Source organism: Odontesthes bonariensis, chromosome 6 (assembly GCF_027942865.1).
Source record: "Odontesthes bonariensis isolate fOdoBon6 chromosome 6, fOdoBon6.hap1, whole genome shotgun sequence".
NCBI classification, from domain to species: Eukaryota; Metazoa; Chordata; class Actinopteri; order Atheriniformes; family Atherinopsidae; genus Odontesthes; species Odontesthes bonariensis.
In genome coordinates, this window is record NC_134511.1 from 32,529,914 (window position 1) to 32,549,335 (window position 19,422).

At 42.0% G+C, this 19,422-nt stretch overlaps 1 protein-coding gene across 9 annotated transcripts in view; it reads right to left on the reverse strand.

Annotated features, from left to right (window-relative positions):
• Nucleotides 1-996: 996 nt before the first annotated feature.
• The window catches only part of fbrsl1 (fibrosin-like 1), a 282,772-nt gene continuing 264,346 nt past the window's right edge, over nucleotides 997-19,422 (reverse strand). For 4 of the 9 annotated variants that reach the window (XM_075468377.1, XM_075468381.1, XM_075468386.1 and 1 more), the window contains 13 exons: nucleotides 17,096-17,516; nucleotides 15,729-15,988; nucleotides 13,680-13,930; nucleotides 10,281-10,331; nucleotides 10,007-10,102; nucleotides 8,807-8,878; nucleotides 8,528-8,557; nucleotides 8,177-8,248; nucleotides 7,287-7,419; nucleotides 6,520-6,603; nucleotides 5,264-5,347; nucleotides 4,236-4,476; nucleotides 997-3,502 (listed from right to left, as the gene is read on the reverse strand). In XM_075468377.1, the coding sequence (XP_075324492.1) occupies nucleotides 2,200-3,502; nucleotides 4,236-4,476; nucleotides 5,264-5,347; nucleotides 6,520-6,603; nucleotides 7,287-7,419; nucleotides 8,177-8,248; nucleotides 8,528-8,557; nucleotides 8,807-8,878; nucleotides 10,007-10,102; nucleotides 10,281-10,331; nucleotides 13,680-13,930; nucleotides 15,729-15,988; nucleotides 17,096-17,516 (3,098 nt within the window). In that variant the 3' untranslated portion in view covers nucleotides 997-2,199. Of the gene's footprint in view, nucleotides 3,503-4,235; nucleotides 4,477-5,263; nucleotides 5,348-6,519; nucleotides 6,604-7,286; nucleotides 7,420-8,176; nucleotides 8,249-8,527; nucleotides 8,558-8,806; nucleotides 8,879-10,006; nucleotides 10,103-10,280; nucleotides 10,332-13,679; nucleotides 13,931-14,088; nucleotides 14,250-15,728; nucleotides 15,989-17,095; nucleotides 17,517-19,422 lie in introns of all 9 variants that reach the window. The other 5 variants (XM_075468380.1, XM_075468379.1, XM_075468383.1 and 2 more) reach the window with 5 other exon arrangements.

Below are 19,422 nucleotides of genomic sequence, written 5' to 3' on the forward strand. Positions count from 1 at the left end.
TGATAAGTGCATGGGTTAAGTGCCTGTTGTTGACTAGATTATTAGGACGACAAGCACACAGTGCATAAAGTGGAGCCGGCCACTGACAGATGCTACCCGCAGGAGGAATATGTGGTTCAATTACCAGGAGTCTAAATTGAAAGTGATAGTGATTTAAGTCTTCCCAATACGCCAGCCACATTCTGGCAAACAGTCTTTTCAACGAGCCATTTTAAAAACCCTGCTGGAGTGTGTGAGACACAGAAGCGCCATTGATTTTCAATAACATCCCCTAATGACCTGGCCATGGTTTGATCCACGCTGTCATTATGGGCTGCTACCATGGGACAGTATTGGTGAGCCTCACAGCACACAGCAGCGAGATGAGTAGTTGGAGCATTATCAGGATGAATTGGCTGTCTCTGGACAGGCGGCAAGCACAGCCGAGGTCTTGTCAATAACAGGATGGGGCACCTCAGGACTCCCTCTGCGGCCCACTCCACTGTGTCTTTCGGCCTCATTAGAAAAGCTGATGAGTGGTGTGCATGAGGACAGGAGGCATAAGAGAAGAGAGAGGAGCCTCTCCTCCACCATCCAATAGCCTGCCTCCCAGGCATTGCTCCTCTTAATGAGTCCAGACCACGGGTCAATATGCCGCTGGGCTGCCAGTCAATACCGGTTACCTGCAACACAAACACTCAAAACCTGCTTTCATACAAAATCAATGTTCTATTAGTCCCTCCCTGTATTGCCTTGACCCAATCTCATCGATCCCCTCTGAAGAGCTCTGCAGCCCATGTTTGACAGATTATGGTCAAATGATCTGATGGCTTAGGGCTACTCTGCTAGCTAAGTCAGTTGCCTTTATGATTTCAACACAATAGCTTGATATCAGATGAGCAAATACACTGCAATGCTGAAAACTGAGGCACAAGCATTATTGGCAAATCTATCAACCACATATAAACACACCACTCAGTTGGTTTGGCTCACAGACAGATTTACTATTAGGCAGGAAATATTTGACATTAGGTCCAAACTTTATTCCGTACATTTTAAACCATGAATGTTCATTTTCCTTTTTTTTTCACGCCTAAAACTCTACTTGTTTTGTATACAAGAGTCTAAGAAAAACAACTGCACAACACCACAAGGTTGACAGAGAGAGTCTTTTTGCCGTCCACTAAAAGTGTCCTTCTTTTCTGTCTGGGGCTGGTCCAGTTTGTGACTTGGAAGTCTTTTAATAATCCTGTCATTAATTTATTGGTACATAGAAACATGTGTTAGTCCAAGTTTCTCTCAGTTTCACCAGTATTGTCTGCTTCCTCCAGATGATTTCTTCATTAGGGTGCTGTGTGCTGCTTTGCATAGATTGCAGATGATCCATCTAGGTCTCCTTACAACACCCTCCCTTCATACTTCCTGTCCGTTGGCCAGACTTGTCTGTTATCATGATATTCAACAGGCAAGCGTTTCCACATGTTTCATTTAAATTTTGTTTTTCTACAAATGGTTAAAAAGACTAATAAATTTACAATGTAATCTTGCAGAGAAGAATATCAACAGGTTATTTACATCAGTTTTCTTTACAGAGACTGAACAAAGACCTCATAATATATATTTATCTGCATATCTCAAAGGCAAAACAAATGAACAAAACAAGTCTGTCATGTAGCAATGTACACTGTCATCATTGAGGATATTCCGGTACCATGAGGTTAAATTACAGATGGTTTAATTCAAAATCAACTCTTTACATTATCACAAGGGATATGTCTCACAATCAGCTGGGATAAATATTGTAAAAGGCGGGACTAATGCACAAAATACATAAACTTCATAGAAATGATATCTATACATGGAACAAGGATAGGAAATGTACAAACTCATTTCAGGACCTTTCTTTTCGGCACAAAGCAGAAAAAAGGAATTGGTTTAATATATTAATAATTATCAAATATTTAAGTCGGAGATAAACATACACATATTTGTGTTTTCTTTACCGACATCATTAAACCTCCAGTCCACTAAAAATAAAATCATGGCATGTGCTTAATCAGCCTTACACACCTTTACTTTGTACAATCATACCCTTTCCCTTGGGGAGTTTCTCTCTTCTCAGGAGAGGAGCAGTGCATTTTGTTCAAAACAAGATCCCAGATAAAAAGGAGTTGGACTTGTGACTGTGCCCACTAAGACTTTGTGCCCTATTTCAAGAAGCTACCGAGCCTCTACTTCTTTGGGGTTGCGAGATGGGGAGTAGTCCCTTGGGTCCTGCGTGGTGGTGAGGGGGGTAGTCCTCCTGGGCGAGGCTGGCCTGGCACTGCCGGCTGGCACAAGAGGTGGGGGCGCACTTAGTGCGGCAGTAGGGGGTGTTCTGTTCAGAGGGCCATTGTGTCCTGTGGAGGGGCTCAGTCTGTGGTAGGGCATGCCACCTAGGTGGGGCATAAAGGGGGGCATGTGGGGTAGATGGCCCTCCATTGGGGACTGGTGCAGCTGATGGAGGCGCGCTCTGTCCAGCTCCTCCCTCAGGTGGAGGCGCTCTCGCTCCTCAGCCTGCTGTCGCATCCTCTCCTGCTCCCTGCGCACCTCCAAGAGGTGCTCGTGGTGGGAGTAGTCATGCGCCTCCCTTTCACGGTAAGCTCGTTCCTGTTCGTATACATTAGGGAAGCGATGTCCTTGCTCGGCCCTGAGCTGGAAATCCATGCGCCGCTGCAGGTCCAAGCTGCGGTATGCCTCTCTAAGCGGGTCCCATGGGAAGGCCGTGTGTGGCAGGCGCTCTCTTCCTGCCAGTGGGCTCACTCCCATGAAGGGAGCCATTCGGGCCCTGTCCAGCACATTGAGGCTTCCCATTTGGGGCATGGCACTCATAGAAAGTGGCAGAGAGTGTGCCATGGGGACACCATGCAGGCCATGTGCTGACATATCACTACCACGGGGTGAGGGAAGAGGAGGCTGCTGGGACAGAGGTGGGTGGTGGTGGTGAGGGTGTCCTGGTTGGCTGACAGGTGTCGAAATAGCTTGGGCCGGTGGTTGAGGGGGTGGCTCCGAACTAACAACCATGACCTCCTGCTCCTCCTTCCTCTCCTCCTTAATCTTCATGTCATTTTTCACTTTGTGGAGGAGCTCTGCAGGTGGGGGCTCTTTCCTATCGCTGTCTTTCAGCGTCGATGGAGGCCCACCTGCCATCTTTATGCCCTGCTCGTTGATCACTGCTTTGGAATAGGGAGATGGAGAACGCTGAGCAGGTTTGATTGAGTCCTCCGAGGGTCTCCTCTCTTGCATCTCCTTGCCTGGTGAGCGGCTCTCCTTCACCTTCACATCAACTAGTGTGGAAGACTCTCTGTGGCGCTCCAGTAGCTCCTTCTCTGCCTCACGGACCCGGTCTACGCTCCCACTGTGATGCCGACCCGAATCACTCGAATTCTGGCTGTTTGAGCGAATCAGGCTGCTGATCTGGTAGCTGACAGGTGCTGAGGCAGGAGATGAACGGTTGGAGTGGCGGTTGCGTTCCACAGAATCCCTGCAATGACATAATGTAACATTCTAGTTCATTCATTTGATTTTATATATTGATTAAATTGCCACAAAAAGGTTTCCAAGACTTTAAGAAAAAAATAACAAAAAAACTAAATGTCCATGCTCTTATCTTCTTTTGATGTACACTGTTTCTGAATTTGACAATAGGCCCTTCATTCTGATAGAATACCGAGTGGCCCAATTAATTTTTTGACAACTAGCTTTTTCTCAGAGCTGCTTATTGTTTGATTTATGTCTATAACTCAGACACATGAAGCAAATATGTATCAGTTTCAATGGATACAGCTAATGACTGTATCCATTGAACTATAATTGTCACATTTTGCCTTTTCCTTCAATAGAATAAGTCTTTACTTTGTGCAAATGTATGCTGATTTAGCACATGTGATAATACAAGCTGGGAGTAGCATAATTGCTGTGGTTATATCTTAAATTTTTTTATCAGGTATTTGAGCTTGTATGTGAATAGTTTGTTTACTTGTTCATTATTTTTAACCTTTACATTTGGTTGAGAGATCAGACGTTTATACAACTTTGTTTTAAACAATGCAATTAAGAGCTGAATCAAATTCTTAATGATCAAAATGGCAAAAATATATGCATTTATGTATATGCACTTTTTTTAAGTTTTGCTATGCTTCACTGGGGTGTAATAGAAGCTATTAATCCAAATAATATTCGAAACATTGGAAAAAAAACAATTAAATTGGTCTCACCTGTCTTTATCCTTCTCCTCTTTTCCAATGGATGAATCTCTTTTCTCTCTTTCCCTGTCGCGCTCTCTCTCATGGCTGTTGGCTGAGCTGCTTCTCTCAGCGTCTGCGGTTTTGGGCCACTGTGGGGGAGTGGGGAAAGATGGTGGTGTGCGTCTAAGTCTGTTCCAGGTGTCGTGGTGGGGGCTACCAAATGTGGGCAGTCCTCCTGGGCCCTCCTTGGAGCCAAACACATTGTTGGACCCTGAGGTAAACAAGTAGACAGGCGTGGGACCCACTGTAAGTTAATTGGGCACCAAACCATCTTTAGAACACATAAGATGAGAAAGACTCGACAACAAAAGCTGCTTTTGTTTTTGTCTCTGGAGGTTCTCTTGCTGAAGCTGAGTGAAAGAGTTAGAGGTTAATAGCTACCCCCAGCACAGAAAAAAAAAACTACTCATTTGCTTTTAGATCCCCCTCCCCTCCTTTTCTGCACCGGATGAACAGGGGAGACTCACTTGCCCTCTAGAGTTGAGAACTGTGAAAAGCCAAGGGAGACCTTAGCATTCCACAGCGTGTCTATTCCGATCACATCCATTTTCACAACAGGGTGACTGATTTGGCATGCAAGAATAGGAGGGATGAAGAAAAAGAGAGGAAGGCATAGAAAGAAGGAAGCAGAAGGAAAAAATAAAACCCTCCATGGTGATGCAGAAGGGGCTTGTCAAATAATTAATAGATGAATTGCCACCAAACAGCAGACATAAGAGCGCCTGTTGGCAGCAACACAGCCAGATTAAAGCCAGCCTGTTGGAGACATCACTGGTGGATCAAGTGGAAGTTGAGAGAAGGTTTGCTGTGGTGTGTGTTGTGCTGCCTTGTAGGGCCTTGCTGGACTAGGGCTGTTTTGACACAGAAACTAGAGCGAAGCGTTTTTTTTCCTCCCCTCCTGGCTATCCCTGTGGTCCTACTCTGTTCTGTTACTGGCCATAACAGCCAGATTGAATGGGGTGGGGGGCAGTGGAGGAGGAGCGGGGGCCAGCGCTTACCAAGCGAAGGGTTGCCTAATCCTCCGAAGGCACTGCTTGAAAGGTTGCCGAGGCCGCCAAAGGAACTGGAGCGACTGAATGGATCTGCAAAATGCCAAACAGGGATTAGCTAAAGGGGGGGCTGGTTAACAGTGCTCACCCCAACACCAACCCGTTCCACTCAGCTTTTCTCTTACAAGCGAGCTGTGCTTTTGTTAGCGCTGCCACGCTAGCTCTTTGCTTGGTAATCCTGCAGTACCCAGGTTTCCTGGCACAGGATTCACTGCCACTAACTGGAGTTGAGTGCCCCTGACCCTGCTGGGGCAAATGGAACAATACTGCCTGATTGGGAAATTAGTTTAAGTTCTTGGAGTAGAGCTGAAAAAGGACTAGTGCAGGACAGGGGAATTAGGGGGTGTTCAAATTAGGCTGATAGAACTGGAAATTTAGTGACTGATGCACTCCACAGACTACAGCCTCCTAATTTACAGGAATCACACAAATTTCTATGAACAACATTCTATGACTGATTGGCTGTTCCATTTTAAATTAACATTCCATCAAGAAATGCAGAACTTATTAAGAGATTAGGCTTTTTTAGAAAAGACAACAATTGAGGAATCTCTTCTGCATCACACATAAATTCCCTAGATGGGAACATTTTTCTCAATCTTCCTCCTCCATTTACCATGTATTCCTAAGCTCAGAATTAATGGAGTCTTCCATTTACTCCATAAATCATCTAACCACTCTGGACCCAAAAAGTGCCTCAGATACAACAGTAAAACATCACTGAAAAATTAAAAACAAAAAAATCTAAATTAAAACCTAATCTTTTCCTACAAAGAGACAAAAATCTGCTTTGCAAGCTCATAGAAAACAGCATCATATGTAATGTCGCACCGCATACAGTTAGTCCAGACAAACCAGGGATGACATATAGGTCTAGAAGCTACGTCTTTTTTAATAGGCCCAGGCAAGAGTTATTTTAGGTTGTGCTATGACTCATTCTGACTTATTGTAGAATGGCTACACTCTATTACCGTAAACCACGAGTTTGCCCAAGAAGAGCTGCAGCTGGCTGTGGCCAACTGGATTCTACATTACCCTTGAAATGAACCTGAGATCAAGACTATAAATTTCTATGATTCAAATTACACCCTGTTGGCTTGTACTGAAATTCCAACATGAATGCAAAATAGGGAGAGTGAGTGAGGAATACACAGTGAGAAAGAGGAGATAAATGTGTAAAAAAAGATAAACATGGGGTTACTTACACTTACCTGCCAAATGGCTTGGAGGCAGGAAGCTGCTGTGATGGGGGGCGGGTCCATATGGAGAGGGAGCTGGATGCCCAGACCCTGTCAGAACAAAAAGGATCATTAATATCATCCAATCAAATAGTATAGAACTCTCTAAAGAAGCACAATCATAAATCTGACCCCTGAAATTAGACAAGATACAAAATGTCAACAAATCGTTACTGATTACAGTGTCACAAACTTGTTCAAGCAAACTAGATAAGTTGAGAGATTGCTGAGTAACGCTAATGATATGGCCAATGATCGTTCTATTCTTTTATTGAAGCTCTCGCATATTTCTGCTTGAATATGTAGCAGCTTAGTGAGGTCAGTCTTGAATGTGTAACTAACTCTTTTACAACAGTGTTACCATCACCCATATCCCATGAATTGTTAATGAAAGAGCCAATTACAGGAGTCTCTCTGACAAACCACTGCATAATTACCAGTCAAAGGCCACTCTCCTTGCTGTTGCCCTCCAACGCAGGGCAAATCAGTCAATTACCTAACTGAGAGTCATGCATATTCATAGACAAATCTGACTTCCTTTACTGGCAAAACATTTGCTGCAAAAACACTATAATTAAGTGAACATTACATTCAAGAAAAGAAAATGTTGATGCCATTTCATTCGTGTCTTTGGCATCTGAAGGCTTTAAAATAAGATCATTTGAGTATCTTAAATCGCTAATCTTTTTCTGAACGGTGCTGATTTGTGCTGAGTACTGAAGGACCTTACTGACCTGTGGAAGGAAAGAGGGGCCGTGCCAGGTCGTGAGGGTATGGGAACCCTGGAAAGACTCCTGGAGCAGGGGGACGGCTGAACAGGTCCAGCTTCCCATTCATGTCTAGTTTGTGGGGGTCGAGCTGCATTTGCTGGAGTTGAGACAAGGACAGGCAGACAGAGAAAATTAGATCGGCACATGACAGCACATAACATGTCTAGTAACAGAGATGAGTGGGATTTGTCTTCGACTACACTGACAGAAATTTTAGAGAAGAAAAGAGACAAAGGCTCTATGGCTCCAATTCTGGCCAGCTGTGTCATAACAAATGTATGTAAGCTGATTAGGAACACTAAATCCTTGGTAACGGGGGTTCATGGTCCAATAAGGACTGACACCACCAGGCCAATAGCAAAAGCTCAGGATCTTCATGGCAAGACATACCAGAGAGACAGGGAAAGGTAAACCAGTTTTTGTCTATTGTCACATGTTGCATTTTGATCAGTGCAGCTATTGAACTATTAATTTCGTCACTGGGTCTTAAATATTTGATTTATGATCTACTCCTTATATGATGAAGAGAGTTAAGCATATTGCCTTTACTATGATTGCATGGTGTTACTCTATCATTTAAAATTGTGTTGTTTACAGCAACACTGTCTCAGAGGAAGATGAGATAATTTTTTTTGTAACATCCATCTTGTTTTTATAATCTGACATTTCCCAGCAACATGGCCCTTTTGAAACCATTAGCACGATTGGAGATAATGCAACCATTTAAAATATGACATGATAAGCTGAGCTGGGTACTTAGCATTATTTAGGCTATTATTCCATAACCAATAGAAGATGTCTGTTTTTACATGACAGCAAGATTCCTGCAAGATATAATTATCCAACTCACGCACCTTCATTTTCTGCTGGTGGTGGTAGATCTGCCATGCGATCTGGACATGTACTGCGCACCACTTGCCAGGTTTCTAAAAATTTAGAGAGAAACTGGGGTTAGCCTGCTGACTTTGATATGGGGAGCTAAAAATGGATTCTGGCATTGAGATTTTCTGGCCAGACTACAAAGTGGGAACTTGTGAGGATTTTCAACCAGGAAATGGAATAAAAATATCTATCCCTGACTTTAACCCCGTAGATGCAGCCAAACCCTGCATTTGATGAATTGTTGAGGAATTTGAGGTTCTAGACTTTGTGGCCTGGCCAAAGAGACAAAGCGCTTTACAAAAACAAATCAGGTATTTACTTACCCTAACCGATGTCCTGAATGGATCACTTATCTGTATGGACAAACAGATATCCGTTATCATCAATGCACACAAATAGCTAAAACTTAAAAATGCATCCTCCTATTTTCAGACTCTTTGGATACATGTATTCAAAGAGATATATGAGGAAACACGCCTTTTCCTAAGAAAGGATTTTTCTGTAAAGATTTACATCGTCTCTCTGACACACATACGTATGATTTTAGCAGAAGAAAAAGAGCAAGGACAGACTGGCCGAGGTGTTATCTGCCTGATGCTTACCCGTGGATCCTTTTGTAGCAGTGTGTGAGGGACTGCTCCAGGACGTGCTGCTACATCAATGGGATTAGAAGCCTGACAGAGAGAGAAAAAGACAGACAAAGAAAAAGATGCATGGTGAACAAACAGATTAAAGTAAAAACATGCGTAAACATTTTTTTAAAAAGATGGATGTCCTGATAAACATCCTCAGGGAAGGAAGTACCATTATAGGACTCAATGACTTATGTGTAAGTGTCTTTTTTTAAACCCACCAGAATATCTTAAAACTTGCAATCTTAAGTCCTTCCTCAGTAATGCTATGGACCAGTAATTCTTCATCACTGCAGCTATATAGCCAATGTAGATAAAACTGAAAACCCCCACGCTTGTCTCCAAGAATACTTAGCAAGGGCTTTAGATGCATAAGAGTATTCCTTGAACCATCTGGAGGGACCTTCAACAAAAGGGCCCCTCCATGACTGAGCCCACTGGGAATAGGGCCAGCGGATTTAGGCCAGCTTTGATTGGTGGCTTACTCCAGGTCACAGCCTCTGAGCATCTGCCAGACAGACTCTCACCCTCCTACCCCTTCACATCCCCTACGTCTTCTCTCATCTGCTCTCCTGAACAGACATGCATCAATTTTTTTCTTCAGCATTGCCAGTGACGGCTTGGCTAAGCATGTAGCTCTGACCCTGGTTCAAGTTCAGCTAGGTCTGACATAGCATTATAATGTTGTTAGTGAGATGCAAAATGCTAGCACATAGTATTTTTTGGTAAACTTACTATGGTATCCATCTTTTTAATTCAAGATAAGATGAATACCATAGTTAGATGAGATGGATACCCTTCAAGGTTATCTTTTTATTATTATCTAATGATGATCTGGCTCAACCAAAAACTGTAGCTTGGTGCTTCTCACCTAAACTTTAGCATGTGGTTTAAAGCTGTTAGTGTTAGTATGCTCAATATTTCTTTAATTTATTACTCGCCATATGACATCCTGACATATCTCATTGTTAACTTTATTGATATTTTTCAATCTGAGAATCTATGACTAGCTTAAGGCTTGTCATCTTATTAGAAACAAAATAGTTTTGTTGCCTTTTGAGTGCTGTACTCATTCTTAATTTCAGATGTGTGTTTTCTTTGTGAGCAAGCTTTCTTATATTCTCTGCCTGTTTATAGCTTGTGGATTGAGGGTCGGGATGTGGGTCTGACCTTGGGCTGGAAGGCTCCTTGCAGTGAGCTGAAGGGTCCTGAGTGTGGGAGCAGCGGGGGCATGCCTGGCATGGTTGGGGGATAGGAGGGAAAGAACTGGGGAGAAAAGAGGAGGATGGGAGACACAGAAAGACACATAACAAAATCATACAGAGATACGTACAGGACTCAAGCATGTGCACACACAAAGCCACGGCAACATTCAAATATGTCAAATATTTGATTTGCCAAATGCAAATAGCATATTTACATAAGAATGACAAAAGAAACTCACATTTGAATGTCTGATGAATGGATTGTCCAGCTTGGGGGTGTATTTGTCGAACTGGAGGAGAAAAGAGAGAAAAGAATTAGGCAACAAAAGTGCTTCATATAAAAGCCTTCTTTAATAAGAACATGTCCGTATTTTTACTCTACAAAAGTAAAACACATGATCAACATCTGTAACTGGTCATAAGCAGGTTGAGAGCCATGATAATAAGCCCCAGGGTAAAGCAGCTAGCTTGCACCAGTCATGGGTTTCATTAAATAGCATGGTCAGATAGGCAGTTAAATCACTAACAATACGACCACTTCAGCAGCCTGCCAGGAAGAAGACAGCCTTCATGACTTTCCAATTGAGCTTACAGACATTGGGCTATGAGACCAAGCTTAGAAAACAGATCATTTTAAAAATACAACACTTGTTTCTATTCAATGGAAAAAAATTGCTGAAATATGATTCCAATTGCTTTTGAGTGCTGCAACCTTCTTTTTTTTCTTGCAAAATACAAGCCCTTAAGGTATATATACTGTGAGAGAATACAAGGAGGCATGTAGTTTGATTTCATTGTTCAAAATGCAGACTTATAATGAGATTTAGTCAAAGAGCAGGTCTGTGCAAGAGATCATGAACAGAATATTTGAGCAGTGTGACCATTTTACTTCATTTGACTGAAACTAAATTGACACATTTGAAATGGTTATGGGCTAATTCAGAACAGTTGAGCATGAAACTGACATCACCTTCACACAGTGAATTAATGTGAAGAAATCTGTGGCTGAGCTTATGCCTATCAGAATATTTTTGACTGGAATTTGCCATTTAAAAACTGTGGTTTTATGAAAAAAAAAAAAAAATTCCAGATCATGCCCTGAACACATGTGAATCTAGTCAGTAAGCTGAGAAGGAGAGGAGAAAGAGACAGAGCAGAAAAAGTTGCCCTGCGCATGAATGGGGACTTTGTATGTCTGTTTGCAAGCCAATACTGGTTCTCTATTTTGAAAACTACTAATTACAAGTGACAGTAACTTATTCCTATTCCACAAATATACAAACCATTTGCAGGTACTTTTTGCGAGTGTTTTCACAAAGCTCTCTTGGCAGGCGCAGATGTTTTGGGTTTACATAAAATGGGAAAATGAATGGGCATGATTCAGAATGTCTGTGTGTGCAAGTGCTGCAACACGGGTGGTTGAGGGGGGAGCGTGTGCAGGGCTGGCTAAGCCACTGGTGGAGCTGCAGGGTTTGGGTCAGGGGCCCTCTGGTGTAGAAGAGCCTTTTACATCTGCACACAAAATGGCAGCAGTGGCAGTGACGGTGTTGGCGGCCATGTCTGAGGGCGATAATGGGCCCATTTCAAAGACAGACAGCCTATTGAGAGGAAACGCCAAGCCAGCTTCCAAGCTCATTAAACAGCTTCTCTGCATTTCTGAAGGCACGGCCTGTTTCATGTCTGACACTGAAAAAAGGAATCTGGCCCTTTTTACAGCCTTGTAAAAGAAAAAAAGAAGGAAAATACAAAGTCTTGCCTTTAGAATTTATAGTAGCTGTCACAGTTTTATAGTAAACAGCTTTGGCTAATTAAAGCTTAATATTTCATCTTATAACAATTAAGGACATTCCTCGTCCAAAGACATGGCAGGGACAAGGAGGCGGCCATTCACTGCTTCCATTTGGCAAGCCAGCTGCTCGAGGGCGTAGAGCAATAAACAAATATACAGGCTTCATAATTTCATTAATTACAGCCATTAGCCAAGGGCTGTTACATAGTTTAAATGACATGGGGTGTCTGGAGAGCAGGAGAAAAAAAAGGTAGGAGAGCAAGAGAGAGAGTAAGCACAGCTGGGAAATACTAGGTCTGCCTTTTCATGACAAAACAGTAAAAACAACCACAGCATCATCATTACTCCAATTTCCCTAAGAAAGCACCAAATTAAAGAAAAGCAACATTGTTACTTAGGGGCGGAGGGAGGGGAAGAAGTAGAAGTTAGGTAACAACTACAACAAAAAACAGCAGAGGGCATTAATGTCAGTCTCAAATCTCACTGAAAAAACACAACCAAAGATGGGGGTGGGGTACATCATGGGCTGAAATCCTAAAATAATGCCAGAATTAGTGAAATGGTGGAAATCGCCCCTTTCATCTTCAAAGAGAGCCTGCGTACTGCACATAATTCCTACCATGTCAGGAATGAATAGCAGATCAGAAAACTGCTTGTTTGTTGGCTAGAGAACTATCTTAACAGTCTCTGTACTTATCTGAGACTGTGCCATAAATACCAAAGCTTTGATTTCTAATGTACAGGATGGGGATAATCTTGGAGAGGAGCCCTAATGGGACCGCAGGCTCTTAATCAGAGGTCATGGCATGATGGATTAGATCTATTAGACTAATGCAACAAAGCTACAAATGGGGACCCATCTGAAATGACTGCCAGAGATTGCTGTGCATTTGAAATGATGGATGAATAATCATAACCTTTTTTCCTCTGTCCTAATCTGAGAGCAGTGTAGGAACCACCACTCTCAAACCCCCCCGAAAATCTAAGACTTGATGGCAGTCAAAGCATGGAAGCAATTAGAAACATTATCAAACAGCTTAAAATGATGTCATTCTCCCTTTATCTGCAATGAAGTCATTTGAACTGCTGGAAAGCTTTGAATTTGTCATTGTAAAGGATGGTTACTCTTGGGCAACACACATACACACACACAAACTACAGAAACCTGCACAGAAAAATATAATCAGCAGGAATGCACTCACACACACGCACTGATGGCGCCTTTGTTGCTCTCTGCGTGCGGGCAAATGATCACATTTAAAACACATCCATATGCAAGCAACTGAGAAACTGCCTTCAGGCAATTCCACTTTTTGATCATCAGCAAACACTAGAAAATAAAATCTATGTGAAAGTTGAGAGTAGGGCTAAGATCTTTTAATGAAATCTGTTAACGGGAGTCCAGAAATAGCCTCCATCAAATATTATGCGTACTGTGTGGATGTGCCATTAAACACAATGCCACTATGGATGAATACCTTAGAGTACAAGCAAGTATATACATGTATTTGGATAGGTTTGACCAACCTATGGAGCAATTAGCATGTATATGGAAAACTAATAGATATGCTAAGGTGTAGTTTGTGTAAGGGGAAGTGACAGGAAGTGGGCTGTTCTCTCCTACTGAGGCAGAACAAAGGTGATGCTCCAGGATGAAGAAAACAAAGAGAAAAATTCAAACTGAAGGAATTATTTTCTTTATAACCAGGGGTTTGTACAGCTATGGGACATATTTGGTAAATTTGGGGTTGAAGAAAAAAAGGGAGGAGTTGATTGAAAAGGAGATTGGAGGGGTGATAGGTGAGGTTGGTGGGAAATTACGGGAGCTTTGCTTTTTACTTATCCTCACATTTCTGGCTTGGGTACGCACCATGGGGGGTGCGGTGGGCGGGGTGAGGATGGCGGCCGGGGGCAGACTGGCGGGGAAGGGCGTGAAGGTGTGCTGGTGGGTGTGTTGGTGCTGGTGCATGTGCTGGTGTTGGTGAAACTCGGCCCTCAGGAGTGACACGGGGGCCAGTGGCGAGGCGGGCGGCCCCCGGCCCCGCTCTGAACTTTGAACCAGGAAGCGGTTGTTCAGCTCCTGCCTCAGGATATCATGCTCTGCAAGAAAGGAGAGCGAGGAAAACCAAAAAAAAAAAAAAAAAAAGAAAGAAAGAAAGAAAAAAGGGGTGGGGGAGGGAGCGGGGGACACAGAAAAAAAAAAGGCACGGGCGCCCAGTCAGTCTTTACAACGAATGTAGAAGAAAGAAAATAGTCACCTGGCATTCTCTGTTTCTCCAGCTCATGCTGTGAGGATTTTCTACGTGGGGACTCATTGGTGGTGGTAAGAGAGTTGCCTGTGACAATGTGCCAATCAGAATCCCCGAATGAGGCTGGCAATACATGATTGGTTGGTTGAATGATATCAACAGGCTGGTATCTAAAGACAAGAGAGAACCAAGAGTCATCCCAGCAGAAAACACACACACTCTTGCCCTCTATTAGAAAGTCATTGCACAAATGGCATGTTTATTACGTATTTTGGAGACATCCATTTTTACTGGAAACATTATTTTTCTTATTTTAGAGCAGAAAACTCTCTGTCTTGCTTAGACTTTCAGACATTAAATTGATACAAATCATGTATAGATGCTATGAGAAACATCTTTAATGGTGAAATGGAAAAAAATGTTCAAACTGCTTAAGTGCTGCCTTCAGCATTGAGAAAATGTCTCCAGCTGGGATGGTTGTCCAGTTGTAAGATGACATATTTCACTGACTCATCCAAGCCCTCTTAGAGCGACTTTGGAACTAAAAATGTATCATCAATTTGTGGTGCCGTCTACAGCGACCACAAGAATACAATCGTTATAAATGAGCAATTTATTTCCAGTAAAGATTCTTGTTGGTGATTTTCTAGTCAAGGCGTTTGAACAATTTCTAATTATTGATACGGTTATTTGTGAATTCTGAAGTTGCTGGACAAACTTAACTGCATTTCCAGATTCTTCACCCACAACATGCCTTTAAATGTGTTAGAAGAATATAGAAACCTTTAGGAAATGGGCCAATCTTATACTGCTATTACTGAGTTATAAGCTTTAAAATATCATGTTCTAATGTTTTACTGATTCAATCAAAAGTTGGATCACTAATGCGTAAAAGGTTTTGAGGAAAACAAATTTAAAATATTGGACTCTGGACAGAATAATCGAAGAAAAGTTACAAGTTAAAGCCAAAACTAATGTGTGCCTTTGGTTAGTAACAAAGGGACCTTGTATGCTAATGAGGCTGCCTTTTTATATAAAAAAAAGATGGAGAAACAAATAGTCCACATAAGTAGATTTAGCAACTTAAAGATGACCACGCGCATCAATAGAGATAATAAATGATAAGCTTGGATATCAAAAACTTGAAAATGAAATAAATGAGTACTTACCAGGGAAGCAAATCAAACATGAGTTTTTGACTAGTTTCATATGATTTCAACATATCTAAGTAATAACAGTTGGTTGAAGGCCAGTTATTCTGTTGGTATATACTATTCTTGTAAACATATTTTTATAATTGTAACTGTAACATGAATACAGAAGAGTCATGCAATCAAGTCTAATGCAACTGAAGCCGAAATACACTCTTTTATATCAAGAGATCATTACAGTACACAAACTAACCTAGCCTGTGATCAGAGTGAACTTGTATATTATATCAAAATCAAAACAGATGTAGTAAAACTAATTAATTAACATTTGTTTGATGAGTCTACGTTTGACAAAGAAATGTAAAAATCATAATGAATGTAACCACTGCTTACAGTGCTTTCTTTCAAAAAGGAGCAGAACTAAAAGCAAGTGATGGTTCCTTTAAAGCTATTGTGTCTCAGAAGCTTATGTCTAACATGTGAGGTTCCCAGCTTTACCTGGGTAGGGGGTGCCGGCAGGGTGTCCAGGCACCACTAAACTGTTGGTTGGTAAGGTCGGTGGTGGAGGCAGTGTGGCTGGGGTTGCAAACATGGCCGAATGGCGATGGGCCGGGCTCCGTAGGGAGGAATAGTGCGAGGTAGAGAGATTGGCTATGGACAGAGGCAAGGCAGGAGCCGAGGATGGGAGCCCACTGAGGTGGTGGTGAGGGGATGGGGGAAGGTGCTGTTTGGGAAGACCCACTGGACTGCTGCTGTGTCTGTATATTCAACAGAAACAAAAAAAAAGATGGTCGACAGTCTCCATTAAAATAATGATAAGTTACAATGCAAATTCATACTAGAAATTGGGGCTGACAATATCTGATTTTCACCACACAATAATCATGATTGAAAGAGTTCACGATTACACTCTCATTGCAATACCAATCACAAATTTGAAAATTAGTATATTGCCATCAGATTAATTTATATTTGTCTTTTGAGTTTCTTTTCAAAATAGGAGATAGGAGAAAGAAAGAACTTTTTCATTTTTTACACAAATAAATCTGCATTCAATGATGTTCTGATATATCAGCTAAGAACAAAAAAAATGCATCATACTGTTAACACAAAATTGACATTTCATTCATTTATAATCATGATAGTTGTTAAGACCAGTATATTGTGACACAGCTACTAAAAATACAAACTGCGCTTTATCGGTTGTGACAGTGCTCTGTGAGAATGTGCTTCTCTGATAGTTGCTTAGAGTTCAGCTGTACTGAAACTAAGCTTGACTATCAATTCAAGAATTATTTTCTAAGAGCACCTCCTATATTTATTATGTTGGACTAAAAAACGCTGAGGGTACAATTTGAGAGGGCGAGGTGAAATGGGAAACAGTTGACTGTCCTTTATGTTCTGCACAACTCATCGATTACAGTGAGTAAAACTGGCATCTGGCTACTGCAAGTTTGTGAAAATCAATATCCACAAGAAAATAGTCCACATCCTGTGGAATATTGAATTTTTCACTAGATTGCATTCATTTGGCATTCTTGCAGATTATTTTATCACAGACTCATCAAGACTTGTAGCAATACATTGCAGAAAAGGTATTGTGTCTGCAACATCCGATACAAAAGAGGAAACTTGTGCATACAGCTTGTTGAATTATTATTTTATTTTCCCTTGCTGTTAGCCAGTGGCAAAGAGATCACATGTGGTCTTACACACCTCTCAAATGGCCATCTGAAGTTAAAATGTACATGAATTTGCCACTAACACACTTCCAGGGTGCGCATTTTTTACAATCCTAATTCTTAGCGAGTGGCTTGCCCTGTATATCAGAGCCACAGAAATCAAATGTGTGTGTAACAATTTACCTGATGTCGTGGAGGCTGTTGTACTGCAGCGGATGATGCAGCTGGTGGTTGATGATTGGCCGTGTGTGGTGCGGTGGGGGCGGGAAAATGCGGGGCTCCTTGTGTAAGTGTGGGTGAGAAGGGTGGGGCTGGGGGTGGGGTGGTGCCCTCAGGAGGGGTGGGGTAGGGACAGGGGGTGGAGGTTGCTGTTCCTTCTTAAAACTGAGAGGAGGAGGGGTGGGAAGGCGTGACCTAGGAGGATCTGGGGGGGCTGCCGCTGCTGCAGGTGCAGGGGAGCCCGTGGGTGCCGAAGCCGGGGTGGGGCTGGGCACGGGAGGTGCAAAGGGCACCTCAGTGTTACTCTGCTCCTGACTGCGCTGGAGTCCTGAGACTTTAGCTGAAGTACAAGTCTTGGACTTGGGACTCTCATTCGCTGGCACACCTGAGAAGTAAATAAAAGAAAAATGCAGGATGAAAATTTGAACAAGACAGAAAATCTGTCAGAGATAATTTCAGATGTTAAGCTACTTCCTAATTAAATTCCACAGCACCTATAATAGCTGTAGGGGGAATGTAACTGTTTGCTACTGCTACTGCGGACTTGATCATTGATCATCAATGATGAAATAAAAGATAGCTCCATTTCCTCCTTTATAACGCTGTCCCAATGTCCTCTGTGCAAGGTTCCTCTTGTTTCCTTTCCCTGGGTTCCATTAAGTGTTTAATCAGGTCGTTTTCATGCTTGACTATAATCAGATGATCCAATTTCTTCCCGCGATCCAGTCAGTATGAATAAATCACAGCTAATTAAAGTTAAATGTCGGCGCCCATTCAGGGCTTTGCTGAGCACACAATCTGGCATGAAATAATTATGTTTCAATTGTGATGTGAAGAGAGATTGTGGCCCCTTATCCTGCCCTCTCTACCACTGTGTCCTTCCATCCTTCCTTTCTATTCTTTCAGAGGATATAGGAAACCACAGCAAAGCACTCTGAGCTGGACTGCTTTGCTTTACCATTCATCAGGAGTCTTTTCAAAAGAGAAGAAGCTTTTATAATCAGCATTCCACTGAACAACTTTTCATATTTTCGCTGTTTAAATTTAATCACTGTAATTATGTGCTGTTGTAGCAGGAAAATAAGAGTGGTAGAAAATGCAAAATGTTTTACACATAAAAAAAATCTCAAAGCAATTATGAATCTTAATGAAAAAGACAAGACATTTGGTGATCGTCCATTTCCATTTCTCAGAGTTTAGAGAAACAGCAAAATGGACCTGGAGTTTGAGGAAAAAGTGATTCTGAAGTAGCAAATTTACTACTGTAGCTCTCAAGGTAATCAAAGCTGCTACTAGTAGAATTAATACTAAGCACAGAAACATAACATGCACCAAAAAAATTCAGAACGAAAAGGTATTCACACATGCAAATAATCAGACAGAGACAGAGGAAGAGAAGATGGCCTGTGGTGATGACAGTCTCTTTAATCTAGAGCTAGGATGCAGCGGTACTTCAGTCAAAAGGCTTACAAGCGTTTCAATTAAAAACCTCCATGGGCATTCTCGACAGTAACAAAAAAATTTGAAAAGCTGGGAGCTGCTGTCAAGCCAATGACAACTCAACATGCAGCCTGCTAATGGAATATCCAGTCCCTATTAACGGTCTGCTTAATCTTTCAAGGATCCTAACACCCATAAAAAGGCCAATAGAAAGACGGCAGAGCTTTTATTTTTTTATTTGTTGAACTCCCCCTCCTTTGCCGCTTGCATTTATGGGAGAACTGGGGCTTGCTAAGGTGTCACGATTTTCAAATGAATTCTGGTGTCCAGGCATATATAGACCTCCTGACTTATAGAGGTCTGGGGCTTGGATTAAACTGTCAGGCTCTCATTGCTGCAAGAGAAAAAGAAAGATTTCAAAGCAAAGACAGAAAGAAAAGCACAGACACACAAACAGAGGCGAAGAAGCAAATATCCACAGTCGAAATGTCGCAGTTGGGCAATGTTGCCGTGGCAACCAGTTCTCTCAGACACAATGCAAGGCGAATGATACTGAGGAAAGTCTTACAGAGATGGAAGGGGGCTTCTCATATTAATGCTGCTATGCCAGTGCCACAGCAAGTGCCAGGTTATCTTAATGATGATTCTAATGGGCTCTAATGGAGGCATGGAGGTATCTGCTCAGATCCCTCATTAAAATTACTCAGAGAGTTAAGCCACTCACACACAAACATGAGAATACAACAAAAGGTGGAAACAAAAAAGTTGGCATATCCTAAACATACAGTACAACTGTATTCTTAACATCTTCATTTTAATGAAGACCAAAAGGTGTAGTTCAATTATTTTTT